Source organism: Bos grunniens, chromosome 19 (genome assembly GCF_055505025.1).
Source record: "Bos grunniens cultivar Pamir isolate PY7600 chromosome 19, Bosgru_T2T1.0, whole genome shotgun sequence".
Lineage (NCBI taxonomy): Eukaryota > Metazoa > Chordata > Mammalia > Artiodactyla > Bovidae > Bos > Bos grunniens.
Window position 1 is genome coordinate 51,464,066 of NC_141183.1, and position 22,446 is coordinate 51,486,511.

The following is a 22,446-nucleotide window of genomic DNA, read 5'->3' on the forward strand; positions in this document are numbered from 1 at the left end:
ACTTCTTCATTGACGACATCAAAGCCTTTGAGTGTGTGGATCACAACAAACTGGGGAAAATTCTTAAAGAGTTGGGAATACCAAACCACCTTACCTGCCTCCTGAAAGGCCTGTATGCAGGTCAAGAAGCAACAATTAGAACTGGACATGGAACAATGGGCTGGTTCAGAATTGGAAAACTACATCAAGGCTGTACACTGTCACCTTGCTTATTTAACTTACATGCACGTTAAGTACGTCATGCAAAATGCCAGGCTGGATAAATCACAAACTGGAATCAAGATTGCCAGCCTTTGATATGCAGATGATACTACCTGATGGCGGAAAGCGAAGAGGAACTAAAGCTCCGAGGAGCTCAGGTGCTGCTTGGTGAGGGTAAAAGCGGAGAGTGAAAAAGTAGGCTTAAAACTCAGCTTTCAAAAAACTAAGATCAGAGCATTCAGTCCCATCAATTCATGGAAAATAGATGGGGAAAAAGTGGAAGCAGTGACAGATTTTATTTTGGGGGTCTCCAGAATCACTGCAGGTGGTGACTGCAGCCATACTTGCTCCTTGGAGGAAAAGCTATGACAAACCTAGGCAGCGTATTAAAAAGCAGAGGCATCCTTTGCTGACAAAGGTCCATGTAGTTAAAGTTACGGTTTTTCCAGTAATCATGTGTGGATATGAGAGTTAGACCATAAAGAAGGCTGAGCACCAAAGAATTGATGCTTTCAAATTGTGGTGCTGGAAGAGACTCTTGAGAGTCCCTTGGATTGCAGGGAGATCAGATCAGTTAGTCCTAAAGGAAATCAACCCTGAGTACTCATGGAAGGACTGATGCTGAAGCTGAAGCTCCAGTATTTTGACTACCTGATGTGAAGAGCTAACTCATTGGAAAAGATCCTGTGCTGGGAAAGATTGAAGGCTAAAGGAGAAAAGGGTGGCAGACCATGAGGTGGTTATGTAGTATCACCAACTCAGTGGACGTGAATTTGAGCAAACTCCAGGAGATAGTGAAGGAGAAGCCTGGTGTGCTGCAGTCCATGGGATCACAAAGAGTTGAACGTGACTGAGCGACTGAATAACAACATTGCAGCTGTGGCAAATGCAGCAGAGATATGAAATTGTTGGTAGAAACATTCATTTTATCACAGAATCTTGACACACACACGAAGCTATTGTTTTATGCCCTGTCAGTGGAAGTCTTCGGTGTTTTAGGCATGGATGTGATTTTTATGGGTAATAACTTGGAGTGTTTAGAAAATGTTAATGTTGGAAAGAAGAGGCCTTGTCATATATGACAAGGTGCATTGTATGGATTTTGTCAGAGGCACACACCAAAAGGACCAAACAGAATGGCTTCTGAGCCAGACATTTTGCTTTCCCTACCAGGAAGACATCAAAACAGAGGGCTCAGGAAATCAGATATGTGAGAGACTATTTCAGGTGTCATAACACCTGGAAACTGAGATTACCGAACTGAAGTCTGATCTTTTAACTTCAACTTAGTTGAAGACTGTGTGCTATTAAGAGATAATTAGCATTAAGAACTAAGATATGGGAAGGCACTGCCCTGAGCGCTTTCTGCATGTTACAAAATCAGTGGTTCTTAAACCTGAGCGGTTGCCAGAATCTCCTGGAGGGTTTGTTAAAACCAATTGTCAGAGTGGGGCATGGCTTGAAGATTATTTGCATGTCTAAGAACTTCTCAGTGCCAGGGTCCACACTTTGAGAACACATGTAATATGGTAATCCTTATAATAACCCTATGAGGTAGGCATTATGATCTTTCTATTTTATATATTGGTTGTGTGAGGTCAGAGAGGTTAAGTAACTTAAACGAAATTCACACAGGTGCTTTTGCACCTGGGATTCAGATTCATGTTTTTACCTGACCCTCAAAACCCAATCTTTCTCCATCTAACCTTCATTAAAAGACAAAGAGATAAAGGATAATGAGCAAAGGAAAGTAGAAATAATGTCATTTGACATTGGAGACTGTCTAGCAGAGTCTATAAGGTCCCTGGCGAAATTGCTAAGGAACTCTGGGGGCAGACTTTGACATAGAGAAGAGATACAGGATTGAAAGAAGACAATAGGTTGTTATCAGAAGTTGATTGTACTAGAAGCTGATTTGGGGAAAGCAAAGGGGGAAGCTTGTACTTTTTTTACAGTAGTTACGTGAAGTAGCAGAAGTTACTTATTGTATTCTTAAATATTAGAAGAAACAGAACAAAAATAGACCTATCATTTTCACAAATCCATGAAGAAAAAGTACGAAATAGGAAGATCAGTGATTATAACTGCATCAGATCGGTAGATCTCCTCTCCAGATATTGTCTAACCATACATCGCATGCGGCTGCGAGCATTGTCAGGGTTCCATTCTGTATCGTCTCGTGTTTTCATACATGATGTCTCCATTCAACTGTATTGTCAGCCTCACGTTTTATATTTAATATGAAATGATAAGCTATCCTATTATTATGAGAGGTTTATGCTGGTTTTATTGTTCCACTTTGAAATATCCAGGGAAATATTATCCACTTCAAGTAAGTTGACTTGGATTTTGGCAGCACATTCTTCAGAAAGAAATCGGTTCTTCTTGGTCTTTTAAGTTGCTGTTCTGATAATACCCTGAAACTTTGAACTAGTTTTGCTGCTGATCACAGTTCTCCTTAAGGCAAAATGCATGTCTACATGGGGCAGAATTTTAAGGGAAATATGTCATTATCTTGAGGACTGTGATTTCATCTTGGTAATTTTTTTCCATCACTTTATCTTTTAAGCAAAGTTAAACCACCTCCACAAATTTCACCAAGCAAATCAATGGGCGGAGAATTTTGTGTGGCAGCAACGTTTGGGACATCCCGATCATGGTTTGCAAATAATGCAGGTCTGAAAAGAGAAAAAGGTATGTGTTTTTACTGAAGTTAAACTTACCATATGTAATTTGTGTTTCTTGAAGAAAACTCATAGCCGCTCTCTTTGAATAAGCTTCAGCCCAATAATAGAATTTTGCCCCCACTCTGTTAGCATTGTCTTTCCTCAACTACTCAAGTCTCATCCACAGGAAAGGCTGTCCTCTCACTATAAATGTAAAATAAATTGCCCACTGAGTGTTTTTATTTTGTTTTGCTGGTGACAATATACAGGTGCTCTCAAAGTTCTCTAAGTTATTCTCTTAGTTATTCTCTAAGAATAATCAACAACAGCTCTGCCATGTTATAAATTAAGATATAAAAACAGGCTCCCACTCAGAAATAAGGATCATCTTTTATGGTAACCAGTGTCCCTTTGAACTTATATGGTGTTGTTTATTTAAATCCCTTCTTTGACCACCAGAATCAGCTTACAGAAATACCGTATATGATCCCTTATTGTTCTTATGTAGAAAAGAGTGTCTACTTTCCTGGACCAAGTGTTTCATTTTGAAAGTTAAAAATTTCCTCTTATTATTGTGATTCTATTGAAGTAGGTCAGAAACTAAATTGTTAGCGAAGCACTCTTCTGATGAGTTCCACAGGCTGTATTGTTCTTGGCAAAACGGCTCTCCTTGACGCTTAATACTGGCAGTCAGACATCAGCTCTTTCCCTCGTTATCGCCTTTCAGTGGCCTTTCCTTGGAAATAGGATCCCAGACACAGCAGGCTCTTTACCTAAGTGGGGGAGGATACTGTGGAGTAGGCCAGCCTTCCATTTTCTTATCCCATCTTTATTTTTTTTGTTACCTCCTTTGCTTTAATGATGCTATCGAAATGACTTTGTTACTAGGTAAAGCCCTCTGTGAAGCTCCATTTCAAACGCTTCTCCCTTCTGTTCTAATTACCCTTTTAACTTGCTGCTCCTTTGTGTCCCACGGACTGGTCATTAGCCATGTTCTCCAATCAGCTGTAATTGAGTCTTTTGGCAAAGAGATAAGGTGACCTGCCCAGCACTCATGAGGGATTTTATGTGCTCCTAGGTTTACTGTAAAACCCAAGATAGAGGACTAAACCTGTCTTGGTAATGAGGACATGTGTACTTGTTATAAAGTCATTTGATTAGATCCATATTCAGCACCTGACCTCAAAGCATGACTGCTCTTCATTTACTGTGGGGGCCAGTGAGCCCACTGAGAGGAATGAGGGAAGAAGCTTTGAGGGAGGAGGATTTGCTCCTGTTTTTCATTTGTTTGTTTTTTTTAATCCAGAGAGTTAAAGGAGAAACTTTTCTGAGAGGGAGTGTGTGAGAAGTTAGGCTGATTTAGGCAGATGGAGTCTCTCATGCAGTTGAGTTGGTACCTCTGATATAACTAAATCTTAGTCCTTCCAGGGTTCCTTTTCTGTCAGTCCTTCCCTCTCTCACCTGGTATTCATTTTGCGTGTTGTGGGACAAATTACTACACTGTAAGCAAATGCAGAAGATTGTATAATATTGTTTCAGCATACTAAAATTTTGAATATATTTATGTCATTCTTGAAATAAATTGCTTAAAGATTTAAAAATATTTTGATAGCAAAGACCTTTTCATGTTCATTATTGTTGTGCTCAGTCGCTAAGTCGTATCCAACTCTTTGAGACTCTATGGACTGTAGCCCACCAGGCTTCTCTGTCCGTGGGATTTGCCTGGCAAGAATACTGGAGTGGGTTGCCATTTCCACTTCCAGGGGATCTTCCTGACCCAGGTATCGAACCTGCATCTCCTGCGTCTCTTGCATTGCAGACCTATTCTTTACCTGCTAAGTCACTGAAGAAGCCCTTCATATTTATTAGCATCTACTATAAGAATAAACTTTAGACAAGGAGCGGGCACCATGTGAAAGTTTCTGCCGCCTTATTTTTGCAGCCAGCCTCAGGAATAGATTGAAGGGTCAGTAACCTGTAAAAATGAAGCTCTTCTTTTATGCCATTATCACATATCCAGCATCTGTTTTTCTGTTTGTAGATCAGTCCAAACAAGTTGTAGTTGAATCCCTCTACATTATTAGCTGCTATGGGACCTTAGTGGAGCATGTGATGGAGCCACGACCACTAAGCACCGCCCCCAAGATCAGTGATGACACCCCACTGGAAATGATGACATCTCCTCGAGCCAGCTGGACTCTGGTTAGGTAGTATCTCTCTTTGTTTTTTATTAAAAAAAAACTCAACTTTGTTGAGGTATAAAATATTAAAAGTGTACAATTTGATAAGGTTTGACATATGTATACAGCTGTGAAACATCACCATGATTAACATTATAAACACATTGTTGTTTAGTTGCTAAGTCGTGTCCCACTCTTTGCGATCCCATCGACGGTAGCCCCTCGAGGCTCCTCTGTCCATGGGATTTCCCAGGCAAGAATACTGGAGTGGGTTGCCATTTCCTTCTCTAGGGGATCTTCCCGACTCAGGGATCAAACCTGTGTCTCCCATATCTTCTGCATTGCAAGCGGATTCTTTTATCCCTATGCCATCTGTGAAGCCCCACATTATGAATATATCCTCACCTCAGATATTTTCTTATGCCTCTTTGTAATCTTTCCTCTTGCCCCCCTTCATTCCTACTTCACCCACTGAGCCCTAGGCAACCACTGGTCTGCTGTCTGTCACTGTAGGTCAGTTTATTAATTTCTAGAATTTTATATAAATAGAATCAGAGCGAATACTCTTTTTGTCTTCTTTCTCCCAGCAAAATTATTTTGATTTATCCCTCTTATTGTCTAGTCAAAGCTATGATTTTTCCAGTAGTCACGTATGGATGTGAGAGTTGGATCATAAGGAAGGCTGAGCGCCAAAGAATTGATGCTTTTGAACTGTGGTGTTGGAAAAGACTCTTGAGAGAGAGTCCCTTGGACTGCAAGGAGATCAAACTAGTCAATTATAAAGAAAATCAACCCTGAATATTCACTGGGAAGACTAATGCTGAAGCTGAAGCTTCATTATTTTGGCTACCTGATGCGAAGAATTGACTCATTGGAAAAGACCCTGATCGCTGGGAAAGATGGACAGCAAGAGAAGAAGGGGGTGACTGAAGATGAGATGGTTGGATGGCATCACAGACTCAACGGACATGAGTTTGAGCAAACTCTGGGAGATAGTGAAGGACAGGGTAGCCTGGCGTGCTGCAGTCCATGGGATCGCAAAGAGTTGGATGCAACTGAGTGACTGAACAACAAATGCCTCTTGTTGCATTTTTTTGATAATTCATTCCTTTTTAAATTGAGATATAATTTATATTTAGTGCGTATAATACAATTCAGTCACTTAACATGAATTTTCACCTGGTTTTGCACCCATCACCACAGTCAATTTTTTGAGGGTGATGGGGTCTTCATTGCAGCATGAGGGCTTCTCTTGTGGTGCATGGGCTTGGTTGCCCTGCAGCATGTTGGAGTTTAATTCCTGAACCATGGATAGAACCCACATCCCCTGCATTGGAAGATGGATTCTTAACCACTGGACCACCACAGTCAGTTTTCATCACCCTCCAAAGAAACCCCATATCTGTTAGTAATCACTCCCCTCCAACCATCTTCCTTCAACCCTTCAGCCCTAGGCAATACCAGTTTACCTCGTGTCTTTGGATTTGCCTACTCTGGACATTCATGTAAATGGAATCATACAAAATGTGACCTATTGCTTCTGACTTCCTTCGCTTAGTGCAGTGTTTTTAATGCCCAGCCATGTTAAGCATGTAGCAGAACTTCATTCCTTTTTTTATGGCCAAGTGATTTATATGGATATACCACGCTTTGTTTATCCATTCATCAGTTGATGGACATTGCCACTGTTTAGCTGTCAAGAATTATGCTCCTAAGAATATTAGCCAAGTAAATAAATATTAAAATAATAATAATAAATAAAGTGATTCCCCAAGATAAAATGGCTCATCACTGTAAAAATGCTTATTAAAATCAGAGTCCTCCTTGAAAGTACATAGTCATTAGAACTTTTATAATCTAGTGTAAAGAGGGAGAAATAAGATATAGGACAAAACCCATTCAGTATAGTGTATACTGGTACAGGAGAGACAGAGAAAATTGGTCCTGATGTGTGTGGAAGTATTAGTTGCTCAGTTGTGTCCGGCTCAGAGACCCCATGAACTGTAGCCTCTCTGTCTGTGGGATTTCTCAGCAAGAATACTGGAGTGAATTGCCATCACCTGCTCCAGGGGATCTTCCCGACCCAGGGATCGAACCTGTGTTTCCTGCGTTATAGGCAGATTCTTTACTGTCTGAGCCATCGGGGAAGCTATGTATGGAAGGAAACAGACGAAAATTCATATGAAAATGATCTCACTCTTTTTGACATTTAAAAATATTCTTGTATTGATTTTTGGCGGCTCCAGCACTCTTTCCTACTACTTGACTGCACTGGATTGATCTGATCAATATCTTATGTGTCAAGCTATTTAGGAGTGGGCAGATCTAATTAAAATTAGTGCACCATCATTGAAATAAGTGGCTTATTTTGGAACTCATGATAATCAGGTCTTTAATAAGCCCACCATTGACTGTGTTTTTTTAACCATTATTTTCTGCTTTATTTTATTTTAAATGTAAATATATTCTAAGAATAGAGGGCGCTAACAATTGTCAGAAATTAGGTAAAAATTAGTTGTGACATTTGAGTTTCACACTTCCTCTCTGTTCAGTGTTTTGAATGTCTTGTCTATTATGTTGCAGGGTCGTCTGCTATTAAACTAATATTGACTCTATGTAATTTGTATGACTCACTGCCACCTTTTTATTCTTCCTAAGCAGATGGCTTTGTGTTTCAGGTTTCAGCACTCTAACAAGTTCATTTTAATGATTAAAACGATAGTGTGAATTTATATCAGTGTCTATAAGTGGTGACAGTGATAATGATTTATATTCCATCTATTAAGCCTGAATATTAATAATCTTCTGTTATTTCCTTAGAACTCCTCAATGGAATGAATTGCAGCCACCATTTAATGCAAACCACCCTCTGCTCCTCGCTGCAGATGCAGTACAGTATTATCAGTTCCTGCTTGCTGGCTGTGAGTAGTTCTTGATTTTTTCCTTCCATACACTATTTTGAGCTTTCATCTTAAAATGCTGACTTTTAATGCAACCATGCATATTACCAGTGGTACATAGGCCAGAGGCCATAAACAATCTGATGGAGGCAAGGAAGATATTTTAATACAATACATCATAAGCTTTAGCACACATTAATTATGCCTCTGGATGTTCATGTTCCCTGGTCATGACATATACCCTTACTTTTATATAAATTGATAGAGACTATCTGGTGGGTATTCCCCAAAAGTTTTTTTTTAAATAAGGATTCTAGGATATAATAAAGTTTCATAAAATTGGAATCTATTTCTGACATAAAAAGAAGTTACACACTTTTTGCTGTGGAAATTATATTAGCATGCTTTTTGCTTTGTAGGATTTTTTTGCAACATTGAAGTAGTGATTGTAGCTCCATAAGGATTTTGTTTACTTTTGATCTGGGTTCTGTCTTTACTTAAGGAGAAAAAAGTATGCATTGAACTAGAAATAGCCTTCTTTGTAGGTGAGACTGGAAAAGATAATTGAATATTTATTATTCAGCTTACAGTCATAGAATTAAAAATTCTTTACAGTTATAGTACAATTCTGTAGAATTCACTGAATCCTTAATTTAACTAGATGGCTCTGAGTACTGTATGCTTTTAGGAAATTTTCTGTAAATCAACACTGACATGTTTTTAATGGAGTTTTATTCTATCAGACTTATTTTCTTGCCTGGTTGTATTATACAGTATGAAGTAAAAAATTTGTAAAACAATTTTATGTTTATAATGTGTGATATGTTATACTGGAAACAGAGAAAGTGTACTGACTTTTGCACTAAAGTTATGAAGCTCCATAACTGTAACAAGTAATTGGCGGTTTCATTTCTATTATACGATTGAATTCACTGATTCTTCCAGCATGTATTTATTGAATGACGTCTCTGTGTCAGGAACTCATGGTTTAAATGAGAGTAGTATGTTCCTTCTGTCCTCAGTGAATTCAGTATCTAATTCAGGAGACAGATGTTTTATCAAAACGTAGAAGAAAGTGAGACAGGTCATCAGTGAAGGGTTATACATGTAATTGTGAAGGCAGTGGCTTAAGTTGCTAAATTGTTTACAGAGGGATGCTGCTGCTGCTAAGTCGCTTCAGTCGTGTCCAATTCTGTGCGACCCCATAGACGGGAGCCCACCAGGCTCCGCCATCCATGGGATTCTGGTTTTCTGGTTTAAGAAGCAGAGTATATAAAAGTTCTTAGGTTCTAGGTTATCTCAGCATATATTTAACTCTATCATATGACTTGGAAAAAACATATATTGATGTATAATGTCAGTGTTTATAAGAACATTTTCCCATACCTCTCTACAGAGGTAAAAATAGTTAATTGTTGAATTAAGTATAGTTGACTATTTCAGCACTAATACCGGTTTTCTTTGTTTAGTTATTTTAAAATATACTTTGTATGTATTTACTTTTGGCTGCCCTGGGTCTGGATTGCTGCAGGCGGGCTTCCCCTGGCTGAGATGAGCAGGGGCTACTCTCTCACAGCCATGTGCAGGTTTCTCGTTGCACTGGCTTCTCTTGTTGCAGAGAACGGGCTCTAGGGCATGCTAGTGCCCTAGGAGTTGTTTCACATGGGCTTAGTTGCCCTGTGGCATATGGGCTCTTCCCAGACCAGGGATTGAACTCATGTTCCCTGCATTGGCAGGCAGATTCTTTACCACTGGACCACCAGGAAAGTCCTCTTTAGTTATTTTGACAGGTCTGTTATAGTAGACAAATAGTAGCAAGTTCCAAATGTGTAGAAAAAGATACAGGCAAAATTAAAAAAAAAAATGCAGCTATCTCTATTCCTTGACTTATTTGCTCCAGTGAGTTAAGCTAACTTTATTTTAACAGCTCTAAACACCTTTGTCCAATTCTTAGAACTACAAAACCCCCCAGGTGCACGACTGAAGAACCACCATTGTAGCCCAAGCTGTCAGTCGTTTTCAAACATTGCAACAACACCATCAGAATTTTACATTAGAAAGAATACACTGGCAGTGTTGTAAGAAGAGGTTCAGGAGTAGGGAAGAGGTGTGGCAGCTACGTGATACTGGAGCAGGATGGGAGGGCATCAGTTAAGGCTTTTACAGAGAAGACAGAATAAACCTGTGAGATGTTGCGCAGTTGGACTAGGACAAAATTAGGCAATTTGAAGTAGTCACTGATGATTGTTTGATTTCTAAATAAAGAACATAATATAATGCATGTCATGTTAGATGTTTTGAATTCCAGATGGACTAGCATAGGAATAAGGATGAAAAGGCCAAGTTTCTAGTTCCAGACCACCTCTCATTAACTTGCTAAGTATAAAGTATCAATAATAATACTTGCTCTATAAACATGTTACTGTGGTCAGTGCAGTGATGCTAAGCATCATTCTGAACCTTTATTTCTTATTTCAGAAATAAATAAGAAATATTTTCAATTAATAGACTTCAAGGACTTAACAATGGAATACCTATTCTGAATCTGTGATCTTGACCTTGCTGCCAGATCTGTTGTCTAAGTGACAGACTTAATATGCGTGTCCTATATCTAGGTTACATAATTGTTACCTTCCCTCTTATCTAGTGAAATGTTACTATAGATATAACTTAATTTGTAAAACACCTCAGAGATAGGTAAGTCTGTAATAATTATTATATCACTTCTGTACATTGACAGCAGAGACACAGATTTAGCCTGAATTTTGAAGTCACGTTTTCTTACATAAAGAAAGACCATTGGACATCCCTGGTGGTCCAGGGGTTAAGAATCTGCCTTGCAATTCAGGGAACATAGGTTTGATTCCTGGTTGGGGAAGTAAGATCCCACATGCCGCGGAGCAACTAAGCCCACAGTACCACAACTACTGAGCCTACACTTCACAGCCGTAGTCTGTGTGCCGCAATGAAAGATCTAGAATGACACAGTGAAGATCCCACCTGCCACAGTGCAGTCAAATAAATTTTTTTTTTTTTTAAATAAAAAGGCTGTTTGATTTAGAGTCCTGGACAAACTAGTATATTTCATGACTGAAGAAATTAAACATTCAAGACATGGACATCTGCATCAGAGGAGTAAAAGCTGAAATATAATTGGTTAAAGCAATGCTAGAGCCGATTTAGAGAGAATACCTTTACCTGCCCATCTGTTGAGCCCATCTTTATGCAGGTTAGAACCTCCTGAAGAAGACTTTCTTATTACCTTCTTGCCTTCTCTCCATTTCCCTTACTGAAACCATTTGAAAAGATGATATTGAACCTGGCGGCAGGAAGTTTTTGTTTTACTTGACCATGTTGAAAATCTGCAGACTATTGATAATATAGTACTGAAAGTATCTTCAAATATAATCATTTGGAGTAAAACTGTAATGCAAACTTCTCTAGTGTCACCAGCATTTTCATTGGTTGTGTCTGAATCTGTGGATCAAGTGAAGTAGACTTGTACAAACTCCGGAAGTTGTAATAATACTGGACAAAGAATGATGTAAATGGAAATGCAAAAGACACTTTGTCGCAGGGAGAAGAGACTAGGAGAGCAGGATGTTTGGCAAGGAATCCCCACCTCCCCTTCCAGCCCTGTAATCATAACAAGTACACTGCTAGTTGATAAACAGAAGTTCTGCATATGTGGCCTAAGGGTCACTGATGGGCAGGGAAAGGGAAGTGTGCCTGAACTTTAAAGACTTCTTACCTAAATATAGTCAAGTAAGTGAAAACTCCAAATTTTGTATTCTTAACTCTAGTCATATTTACTACCCATACTAATTGAATGGAATTCAATTTTGAGCAATTTTGGTGTATAAATTGACTCATATGAACCTGCCCCTTACAAGGTCACTTTGGAGGTGGAATTTACTTCTTTGTTATTAGGGTGAGCCATAAGAAATTGCTGTTTAGAATAAGCCAAAAAAGTCCTATGGTTTGAGTAGATTGATTAGTTTATGTGTGTAAAGAATATATGCAGATGGTAGTCTCATCTTGCTGTCTAGCTCAGTGAGGGTAAAAGTTAAGAATCTAATATTAAAAAAAAAAGTTCTGCTTGGGTCATAAGAAATCCTAGGAATTGTTTATAAAAGATTACAGTAGTGATGATTAGTGATTTTTGTGGTAACAGTATTTTTTTTTTCCTTCAGAACAAATACATAACTATAGTTACTTTTTCTAAAATAGGCATTTTATTTCAGTGTATTCCTTTGCCAAAAACAAAAACGAGACTAGCAGATATCAACCAGCTTTGAATGTGATCCCAAAGTAGATAATACTTTTTCTTTAGTCTGTTTCCGAGCTTCCCAAATTGTAAATTAAAAACAGGGCTTACGGAGTTAAACTGGGGAAGTTTTATTTGGGCAAAAAATAATGTTTCCTCCTTTTCTTTCAGGTGATTTGGCAGCAGCAGTGTTTTTAAGTTGCTGACATTAACTAGCTTTGTTGGGGATAGGTCAGGCTTTGAACTTCTAAGATAATCCATGGGTATGTGAGAAGTTCCTCCCCAAGTTTACTGAGTTTTCTTTGTTAAATGGTAACAAAGGATCATGCAAGGGAAGTATAGCTTTGATACACAGTGAAGATGGTTAAGGCCTGTATATGGGGTTTTTGTTAATTATTTAACTATCTTTCAAATATAATTGACTGTTAACATAAAAATAGTGTGAATGTACTGTGGTCTTTAAAACACATGTGTGTGTGTGACAACAGTAGTATAAAACCCAGGAGAGGGGGAAATGGAACTATACTATTGTAAGGTTTTTATTGTAGTGGAACTATACTATTGTAAGGTTTTTATTGTATGTGTGACTTCTACATTATTTGGAGGCAAACTGTGTTGTTAAAGATGTATGATGAAATAAAAAGCAAACCTAAGTGCTGAAAAAGGAAGTAAAATGTTAAGAATAAGCAAGTTGATGTAACCCTAAGCATCATCAGTACTCATGTTAGTTATAAATGGCCTAAATACCGGACAAGTCAGAGATTGTCAAGTTGGGTCAAAAAATAAAACCCAGTTATATGCTGCTTAGGAGAAACCCACTTTTTTTAATCAATATTTTTTTATTGATATATAGTTGATTTTTATTGACATGTATTTGCTGCAGGTCATGGGGTTGCAGAGTCAGATATGACTTAGCAACTGAAGAACTGCAACAGCTGTTGCTTTATAATGTGTTAATTTCTGTTTTACAGCAGGGGGATTTGGTTATATTGATACATATATATACACTCCTTTTTAAAATATTCTTTTTCATTATGATTTATCATCAGATACTCAGTACAGTTCTCAAGAGTTCTCGGTGCTCTTGAGTAAGACCTTGGTGTTTACGCATTTATATATAAAAGCTTATATCCGCTAACTCCATTCTGCCTCAGTCCCCACTCCCTTGGCAACCACTAGTCTGGGAAAACCCACTTTAAACTCTCACTTGCTGCATTACTATCAGACAAAGTGGAGCACTCCACCAACAACAGTAGTGTGTGCATTCTTTTCCCGTGCACAAGGAGCATTGACAAATACAGACCGTCTTCCGGGCCATAGAACAAGTCTCAATAAATTTCAAAGCTTTCAAGTTATACAAAGTATGTATATTCTGGGACCACGATGGAATTAAATTAGAAATGATTAACAGATCTCTGGAAAAATCTACAAATATATGGAAAGTAAACAGTACACTTCTACATGATACATGGTTCATAGGAGAAATCAAAGGGGAAATTAGGATATTTTTAGCTGAATGAAAATAAAAAGAGAACACACCCCTATCTGAGACTACTATTCAGGGAGAAAAGAATAGTAGGTTGAAGTATAAATACATGCCACAAGTTGGATGATTCTCAAGGGCATCCTGTAGAGAGACAGAGTATGAGGGAGGGTTGAATATGACCGTAAAGAATTCAGTAGATCTTTGATGGAACAGTTCTATATCTTGATTGAAGCAGAGATTATACAGATAAACGTGTGTGATAAAACGGAATAGAATTACATTTAAACACCCCCCTCACACTCTCACCACAAAATGAGTGTATGTAAAATTGTATGTGTAAAACTAGTGAAATCTGAATAAGGCCGCTGGGTTGTACCAGTGGTACTTTCCTGGTTTTGAAACTAGGTGAAGTGTGTGCAAACCTTCGTTGTACTATTTCAGCAACTTGATAGGAATCTATAGTTATTTAAAAATAAAACCTGTGGAGAAAAAAGGAAAAGTTTGTGGGATGGCACTAAAGTGGTACTCAGGGTGAAATTGATCAGACTAAATGCACATGTTATAAAACGAAATCAGTGGCGTCCGCTTTCATATTCGGAAACTAGCAAAAGTAGAGCGAATTATAGCACAAGAAAGGAAATAGTAAAGATCAGAGTGGAAAAGTAATTAAATCATAAAATTGTGGCATGGTGTTCTTCTCCTTGGAGATTCTTTGATTTGTGGGATTTTAATTTTCATCAGATTTGAAAAGTTTAATGCAGTTATATCTTCACATTTTTTTCTCTCATTCCTCTTTGCTCTTTTTCTGACTGCAGTTATATGTATGTTCACCCCTTGATATTTGCTCAGTTAAAAAATTCTCTTTCAGGGAGAGGGTGGGATGATTTGGGACAATGGCATTGAAACATGTATAATATCATATATGAAACGAGTCGCCAGTCCAGGTTCAATGCACGATACTGGATGCTTGGGGCTGGTGCACTGGGACGACGCAGAGGGATGGTATGGGGAGGGAGGAGGGAGGAGGGTTCAGGATGGGGAACACATGTATACCTGTGGCGGATTCATTTTGATATATGGCAAAAACCAGTACAATATTGTAAAGTTAAAAAATAAAAGGTTTAATAGTAAAAAAAAAAATTCTCTTTCCCTCACTCTGTTTGATTTTGTATAGTTTGTGTTTCTGTGTATTTATATATATATATTATCATCTCTTCTGCTCTGTCTAGTGTGCTGTTTTATTCAACACATTTGTCATTTCAGATACCGTATTTTTCATCCAGTGCCATCTGGATGTTCTTTTATAGCTTTCATTTCTTTCTTCGTCATGTACATGTTTGAACATATAGAACATTTATTTTGTAATAGTTGCTGTAGAATCCTTGTGTGCTCACTCTTTTCACCCTGGTATTGCTGGGGAGTTTTTCTATTGACTGATTTTTTTCTTCTTGGTGTGCCTTCCTGCTTCTTTGTGTACCTAATGATTTTTGATAGGATGCTGGGCAGTTGTAGTTTCACATTACTGAGTAGTGGATTATTCTCTATTCCTAAGAGATACTCAAGCTGTTGTTGGTGGTGTTCAGTCAGTAAGTTGTGTCTGACTCTTTGCAGCCCCATGGACTGCAGCACACCAGGCCTCTCTGTCCCTCACCATCTCCTGGAGTTTGCCCAAGTTCATGTCCATTGAATTGGTGATGCCATCCAACCATCTCATCCTCAGCCGCCCTCTTCTCCTTTTGCCTTCTCAAGTTCCTTGGAATAAATTTTGTTCTTTCTTTGTTTGTTTTTAAGCTTTGTTATGGATGGTTCAAAAAATAGCCTTTTGCTTAGGGCTGATTAAAGAAGGAAGAAGTTAATTCTTAGTGGGGATGGAGAGAAGTGGCTGAATTTTGGAGAAATTGAACAAGTTGTATCTGTAGGATTTGGGACTATATGAGGTTACTGAAGAAAAGTAGAGAGAAATGGATGACGGGCTTGAACAAAAGGTTCTATCATTCACTGAAACATTAAGAGAAATATATTGCCCTGAATAGGAGAAAGAACTGCTGATTACGGTGTTGCCTCTGTTTTGGTGTATGTAGTATATCTGTTGTTGTTCAGTCACTCAGTGACGTCTGACTCTTTGAGACCCCATGGACTGCAGCATGCCAGGCTTCCCTGTCCTTCACTATCTCTGAGAGCTTGCTCAAACTCACATCCATTGAGTTAGTGATGACATCCAACTATCTCGTCCTCTTCTCCTGCCTTCAGTCTTTCCCAGCATCAAGGTCTTTTCCAGTGAGTTGGCTCTTTGTATCAGCTGGCCAAAGTATTGGAGCTTCAGCCCTAGCATCAGTCCTTCCAATGAATATTCAGGACTGATTTCCTTTAGGATTGACTGGTTTGATCTCCTTGCAGTCCAAGGGACTCTCAAGAGTCTTCTCCAACACCACAGTTTAAAAGCATCAATTCTTTGGCACTCAGACTTCTTTATGGTCCAACTCTCACATCCATACATAACTACTGGAAAAACCATAGCTTTGACTATAAGGACCTTTGTTGGCAAAGTAATGTAGGGTGGTGGTAATATTCAGTAGGTTCTTGGAGATAACTCAGAAACTCCCTCTATGTATACTCCATATGTGTATTTATAGATGAGCTCCTTTCTGAGATTTTTTGGATTATAATCAGTCACTGATGTAAACTTTCTCTGAAATAATTTTATCCTAGAGAGAATTTAGAGGGAAGAGATGAGGTTTCATTATGGTATAGACAGCATAAAATTTAAAAACTCAATGTAAATCACTCAAAAAATCCACCTCAATGTTACTTTTGAATAGCTGGACTGTCTATTGACATATTGACTTTTAAAAAATGTTGTTTTACTGATCACTTGGACTTCACTAGCACTTTTGTTTAAGTCTTTATGTATGATGAAGTAGATAATACCTAAAGCTAGTGTTGACATTTGTCTTTTACCTAGAACTGTGAAGGGCTTGAAGGACTTTGCTGGTGGCTCAGATGGTAAAGAATCTGCCTGCAGTGCAGGAGTGCCAGGTTTGATCCCGGGGTTGGAAAGATCCCCTGAAGAAAGGAATGGCAGCCCACTTCAATATTATTGCCTGGAGAATGCCATGGAGAGAGGAGCCTGGTGGGCTGCAGTCGATGGGGTTGTAAAGAGTCGGACATGACTGAGCAACTTTAGAACTATGAAAAACGCAAGTAGGCAGCATGTTTAAGGTTAGATTCTAGAGATCTTGATTCTGACCTAAATTTTGTCCTGCTGGCCTACCAGCTACAACTGTGAGAGTAAAAATAGGAAATGTTTTTCCTTGTAATAAAATCACACTTTTAGGTTTAGAGTGAAGACATGTTTAGAGTATTTTACTATCTCGTTTTATTGGTTTTACAATACAATGGTGATCTATTTTGAAGATACTGGTAAAAAAAAGGATGAAAAAAGTACTGGTCTCCTCTACCATGGTCATCATCAGTGCCCTGGAAAAGCAATTAAACGTGCAGTAATTTTCAGAGCCGCTCTCTTCAGAGTGCCACGTTAGATTTAACCTAACATCCTGGATTGCATCGCTGTTGTGGTATGTACCAAGTATGGTAGAGGTACTCAACAATATTTCCTTGCATTGTCCATAATAAATATTTGCCCAAGAGTTGGTAGGGTGGAAGGGGAAAGAAAGAAATGTTTTTCTCCTGTAGAGGAAACTTGTAATGTAGGGCTTATTTATAGAGTATTTATAGTCCATTGTTGGGTCATTGGGTGTGTCATACTACTCTATCTAGGTCTGAATATCTGCAGTACTTAAAACACCACTTCATATTTATATTCAGTGGATTCTCTTATTTATACTTAATTTTATCAACTGACATATGTCCTTCCTTAGAGAAGTGATTTTAGTGAAATGGTGTTTTTCTCCAAGAGACATATTATCTGTTTGAGAAATACTGACCCTGAATTTAGCCATATATATGCTGTATAACTTGAGGGACATTATGAAATTCAATACATTTTCTTCCTCAATGAAAATATATAGTTTATCAAAAAGTTCAGTTTACTTTCTTTCCCTTTGTGTTCATGGGATACATGCTTTTTATTGATACCTGTATCTTTACATAGATCTTCCTACCTGTGGAATACTTGGTTGGGTTTCTTTGTCATTGTTTATTTATTGTTGAGAAGTTTCAGCATCAAAAGTCCTTTCTATTACAACATAATGACCTAGACTTCATTTTTAATTAAGTCTTATTATTTCTGTCATTTGCTTTAGTGTTCATCATATGAGAGGGAAAAAGTTCTTATGTCACACCACCATCCTGTTATAACTGTTTTTTAAAATTGAAATGAAACAAAAGAAAAGTTATTACAGAGGGTTGTTTTGTTCTTTTAGATGTCTTTTTTCATTTTACAAAATTATGAGTGTTATTACAACTTACTGTTCCTTTAAGTTGTTTTATGACTTGCTTTTTTTCCCCAGGTACAGTTGAGTATATTTGTTTCCATTTATGCTGTTAATATTCATTGCCATTGAATTGGCAGATTTGGCTGGGGTAGAACATTGCTTCTGATAGATTAAAGAAAAGTAATCTGTTGATCATAAAGCCTCTAGTCCTGGAGTACCACTGCTTCTGATGTCATTTACTCTGTCCCACCAGAGTTCAGTGTCTCAGATGGTAAAGAATCTGCCTGCAATGCAGGAAACCCAGGTTCAATCCCTGGGTTGGGAAGATCTCCTGGAGAAGGGAATGGCTACCCACTGCAGTATTCTTGCCAGGAGCATTCCATGGACAGAGGAGCCTGGCAGGCTACAGTCCATGCAGTTGCCAAGAGTTGGACATGACTGAGCGACTAACACTTTCACTTTACCAGAGTTTAAGGTTCTTCTGTTCAGATACTGATACCTCTGAATGTGCGTTTTGTTAATTGGGTAGTGGGGATGCAAGATGGAGGGTGTAGGGGGATCTGTTTGCCCTTCTCTCCAAAAATAAGGGGCCAAAAGAGAATGGTCTGTATCTGCTCACCTCAGTAATGTAGTGGGTTGATATTGGTGGGAGCTTGTAGTTTGAGGCGCCATCACTTCCATCAGGAAGGTTAATTGCTAACAAATGACTAAATGGGAATTTAGGGGGAATGCTACAGCAGTCTGCTGCGTTAGTGGTGATGGGAGTTCTGGCGCCATTTCAGGGTCACTATTTGTATCTGTCTATCAGGGTTAGGATACAGTTGTTTCTCCCAGTTTCAGCCTTCTCTATAGAATTTCTGTCAATTGTTTGACTCCATTAAGTGTGCCGAGGAAATAAAAGCCTGAATGACCAATCCACCAGGGGCTATGGATAGACCCTTTCATTGTCCATACTCAGAGCACTGCATTAGGTCTCATTATCCATTTATAATAAGCGACCTCTGCCCCCTGGGTCATTGGAAAAGATTCAGTGTGCTTTTCTGACACATAGGGCACCTTTCTCAGCAGACACATCGAACAATGGGCCGTCTGGTAGTCTGGAGGACTAGTGTACACGGCAGGTTTTTAAATACACAGCCTTGTGCTGAACCACTCTGCCAGTGTGCTCGCTCATGGTTCATAAATGGGCTAAGGGGAGCCTAAGGTCTGGAATATGAATGCGATATCCTTTCCTCTTTTCTTTCTTTCTCTTCTGTTTTTTAAAAAGTTTAGTTTTAATTGGATGATAATTGCTTTACATGTTGTGCTGGTTTCTGTCATACAACATGAAATTTTTTTTGCCTTGTTTTTCAGTTTTGTGTTCTAGAAAGGATTTGCCTTCATCTCTGCTAGTGCATTTCCTGATAGAGAAATATGGAAAGATTTGGATACAGTGAATGGATAGATTCATCATTTTTGGAAAGTATTTGCCAAACATGCCCATGGAAGTTATCTGTGATACACTGAAAATCTCTCTTCTGTTCCCTGCTCTGCCCAAACTGGTAGGGATTGAATATCCCACTAAAAAGTTGGAGAAAGAATTTGATCCTTCCTTCACCTGTCTAACCCAGATTCATTCTATCATATAAATTTGGGCCACCTACTTGAAATCTCTGCTTCTCTTTCTCCAGCCCCCAGTACATAGACAGATGTAGGAAAAAGATGGAGATAACATAGTGACTATTGGATGAAATATATATTTATATCTTATCCAATAATGAAGTAAGAAAACTGTCATGTTCAGAGCATCACACTGTGTGTACTGAAGGCGGTCTTCTAAGAATCTTGACCACTGGTTCCTGTGTGGCCTTAGTACAGTGTCTTGTTAAATACTAAGAGGAATCAGTCGTTTACCTGAAGGATATTGGGATAGGAAAAATAAAAGATTGAGAGTCACTTCTTTACCAGTTCATATGAAGAAACATTATAAAAGTATTTTTTAAGTTTAAGATGCATACATTTCATAAATAAAGCCTTGTTCCTCTCTCAGAAGCTTACTTTGCATTTAGTGTCACGTATGTTGGCTTGATCAATGTATGAGACACACAGGCACTCAGAGACACCCAGTTTAGTACAGTGAACTGGCAGCTACACTGTCCAGTCGACCCCGGGTGTCTAGTTGAGCGAAGCAGCTTCCCTATTAAGAGATGAACTGTGCCATGCTTCCTGATGCCTGGACACAGAGGTGTCACCTCTGGAGAGTGACCGTTGGGTTCCAGCACAGATTTTTCACTCCACACCAGCTATGGAAAACCATGTAGATGGCAGAGCTCTCTCCATGCCAAGAATTAATATATTAACCAGATTATAGCACCATTTGACAAATTGCTTACTAAATACATCAAAATTGATTGGACATTCTGTATTTGAATTGACAAATGGCTGCATTAGAAGAAGGAGGGAAATCCATTAATTATAGCCGCTCTCAACCATAGGAAATATAATCATATAAATATAGATTTTGTTAAAACAAAAATCTCTACTTCATGGTGGCATTGCTTATGTGTTTACCTGCACCTCTTTGCTGTTAACAGAAGGCTGCTCTTGGCCACTGCCCTTTAAGTAATAATAAAATAATAATTTCTGCTGCACTCTATGTGCCAGGCTTTTATGACTGCATGGTAACTTTTAGTTCTTAGTCCAGAAGAATAGAAAATACAAGAGAAACTAAGCCTTTCTGCTCAGTTCTCAGCTGTACCTCTGTTTGTCTATCTTGCCCTTTGCATTCTCATATTATTTAAGTCAAAAGCTTTACTTTTGCTTTGATGATGTAAAAACCATGATCATCACTCAACTTCTTTTTAGAAACAAATTTCTTTCTCACGATCTTTCTTACTGAAGGTAACCAACTGAGTGACCAAGGCACAGGGTGGTGGGTGAATGCCCTTGATTGTCCCTTTCCAGTTTGAATCTGTTCTCCTTATTGTTGTCATATGACAGGAAGCTTTCTGCCATGTGATTCTGTGGAAGTTGGTGGAGAGACGAGAAACACTGAACTGCCTTTATTGCCTTTATGCCGTTAGTTTCTTGCCTTTTCTTCTGTGCTTTCTTTGTATTTTATAACCACATGAAGAGCCTCAGAACTTCCCTTATATGATGTCAAGTTTGGGTCAGAGCTGAGATTATAAGGAATATTTGGGGGTTAGGCATTCTGTTGCCTTCCAAGGATGTTTTCTAGGTGCCAGTGGTCCTTCTATGGTTATGCCATTTATACCTTTAAGTATGAAACCAAACCAATATTTTCTAAAATGAAATCTTCGAATTCCTCAGGTATATTATAGAGAATGTAAAGTGTGGCCCGAAGTACTTTCTTTTCTCTGGACTTCAGTTTACCTACCATTAACATGGACTTCCCTGGTGGCTCAGACGGTAAAGTGTCTGTCTACGATGTGGGAGACCCGGGTTTGATCCCTGGGTTGGGAAGATCCCTTGGAGAAGGAAATGGCAATCCACTCCAGCACTCTTGCCTGGAAAATCCCGTGGACAGAGGAGCCTGGTAGGCTACAGTCCATGGGGTTGCAAAGAGTCGGACACGACTGAGTGACTTCATGTTCACCTTATAAAATTGTTTTTAGATTAAATGAGCGAATTCATCCAAAAAGCTTGACACATTACCTTAGATAGAATAAAAAATAACTATAGATTAGCATTGTGGGTGGCATTTACAGAAATAGTATTTTTGTTCGCCTTTGAGGTCTTTCTTGCCTCTCTGTATTCCAACGGCTTTATGACTGAGATCCTGCCGGGTGGCATAGCTTTACTGTTAACAAACAACAGGAACTTTTCTGGTGGTCCAGTGCTTAAGAATCCACCTGCCATTGCAGGGGACACAGGTTCGATTCCTGGACCTGAAAGATTCCATGTACTGTGGAGCGACTAAGTCCACAAGCCACAACTACTGAGCCTGTGCACCCCAGCGTCTGTGCTCTGCACAAGAGAAGCCACTTTAATGAGAAGTCCATGTGCAGCAATGAAGATTCAGTGCAGCCAAAAGTGAAAATACATAAATCAATTTTAAACAATGACAGTGAAGAGAAAACATTTGTGGTAAATCCTTTCTCTTCTGTTAAGTGGTCATCCTGACAAGTAAGGTTTTAATGTGAGTATTTTCAAGGCTATAAAAAGCAACTTTACTTAGTAATTCTAATTTGTTGAAGCAAATTGAAAATTTCTCTTAGACCTGTTTGTTTCAAGCATCTTCAATCCCTTAGTAAATTATGGGAATTGGGATATTTCTTGGTGTCCACTGCATTCTGAAAGGCTTTCCTCTGGAAGTTCTTTCTGATGGTTAGTTGCCTTAAGACTCTGAAACC

General features: G+C 38.7%; 1 protein-coding gene across 39 annotated transcripts in view; it reads left to right on the top strand.

The window, feature by feature from the left end:
• Nucleotides 1-22,446, top strand: part of BCAS3 (BCAS3 microtubule associated cell migration factor) — a 591,361-nt gene that overhangs the window by 266,069 nt on the left and 302,846 nt on the right. For all 39 annotated transcript variants that reach the window (XM_086360515.1, XM_086360531.1, XM_086360537.1 and 36 more), the window contains 3 exons: nucleotides 2,771-2,895; nucleotides 4,909-5,074; nucleotides 7,868-7,968. In XM_086360515.1, coding sequence (XP_086216641.1) covers nucleotides 2,771-2,895; nucleotides 4,909-5,074; nucleotides 7,868-7,968 — 392 coding nt within the window. The remainder of the gene's footprint in view (nucleotides 1-2,770; nucleotides 2,896-4,908; nucleotides 5,075-7,867; nucleotides 7,969-22,446) is intronic.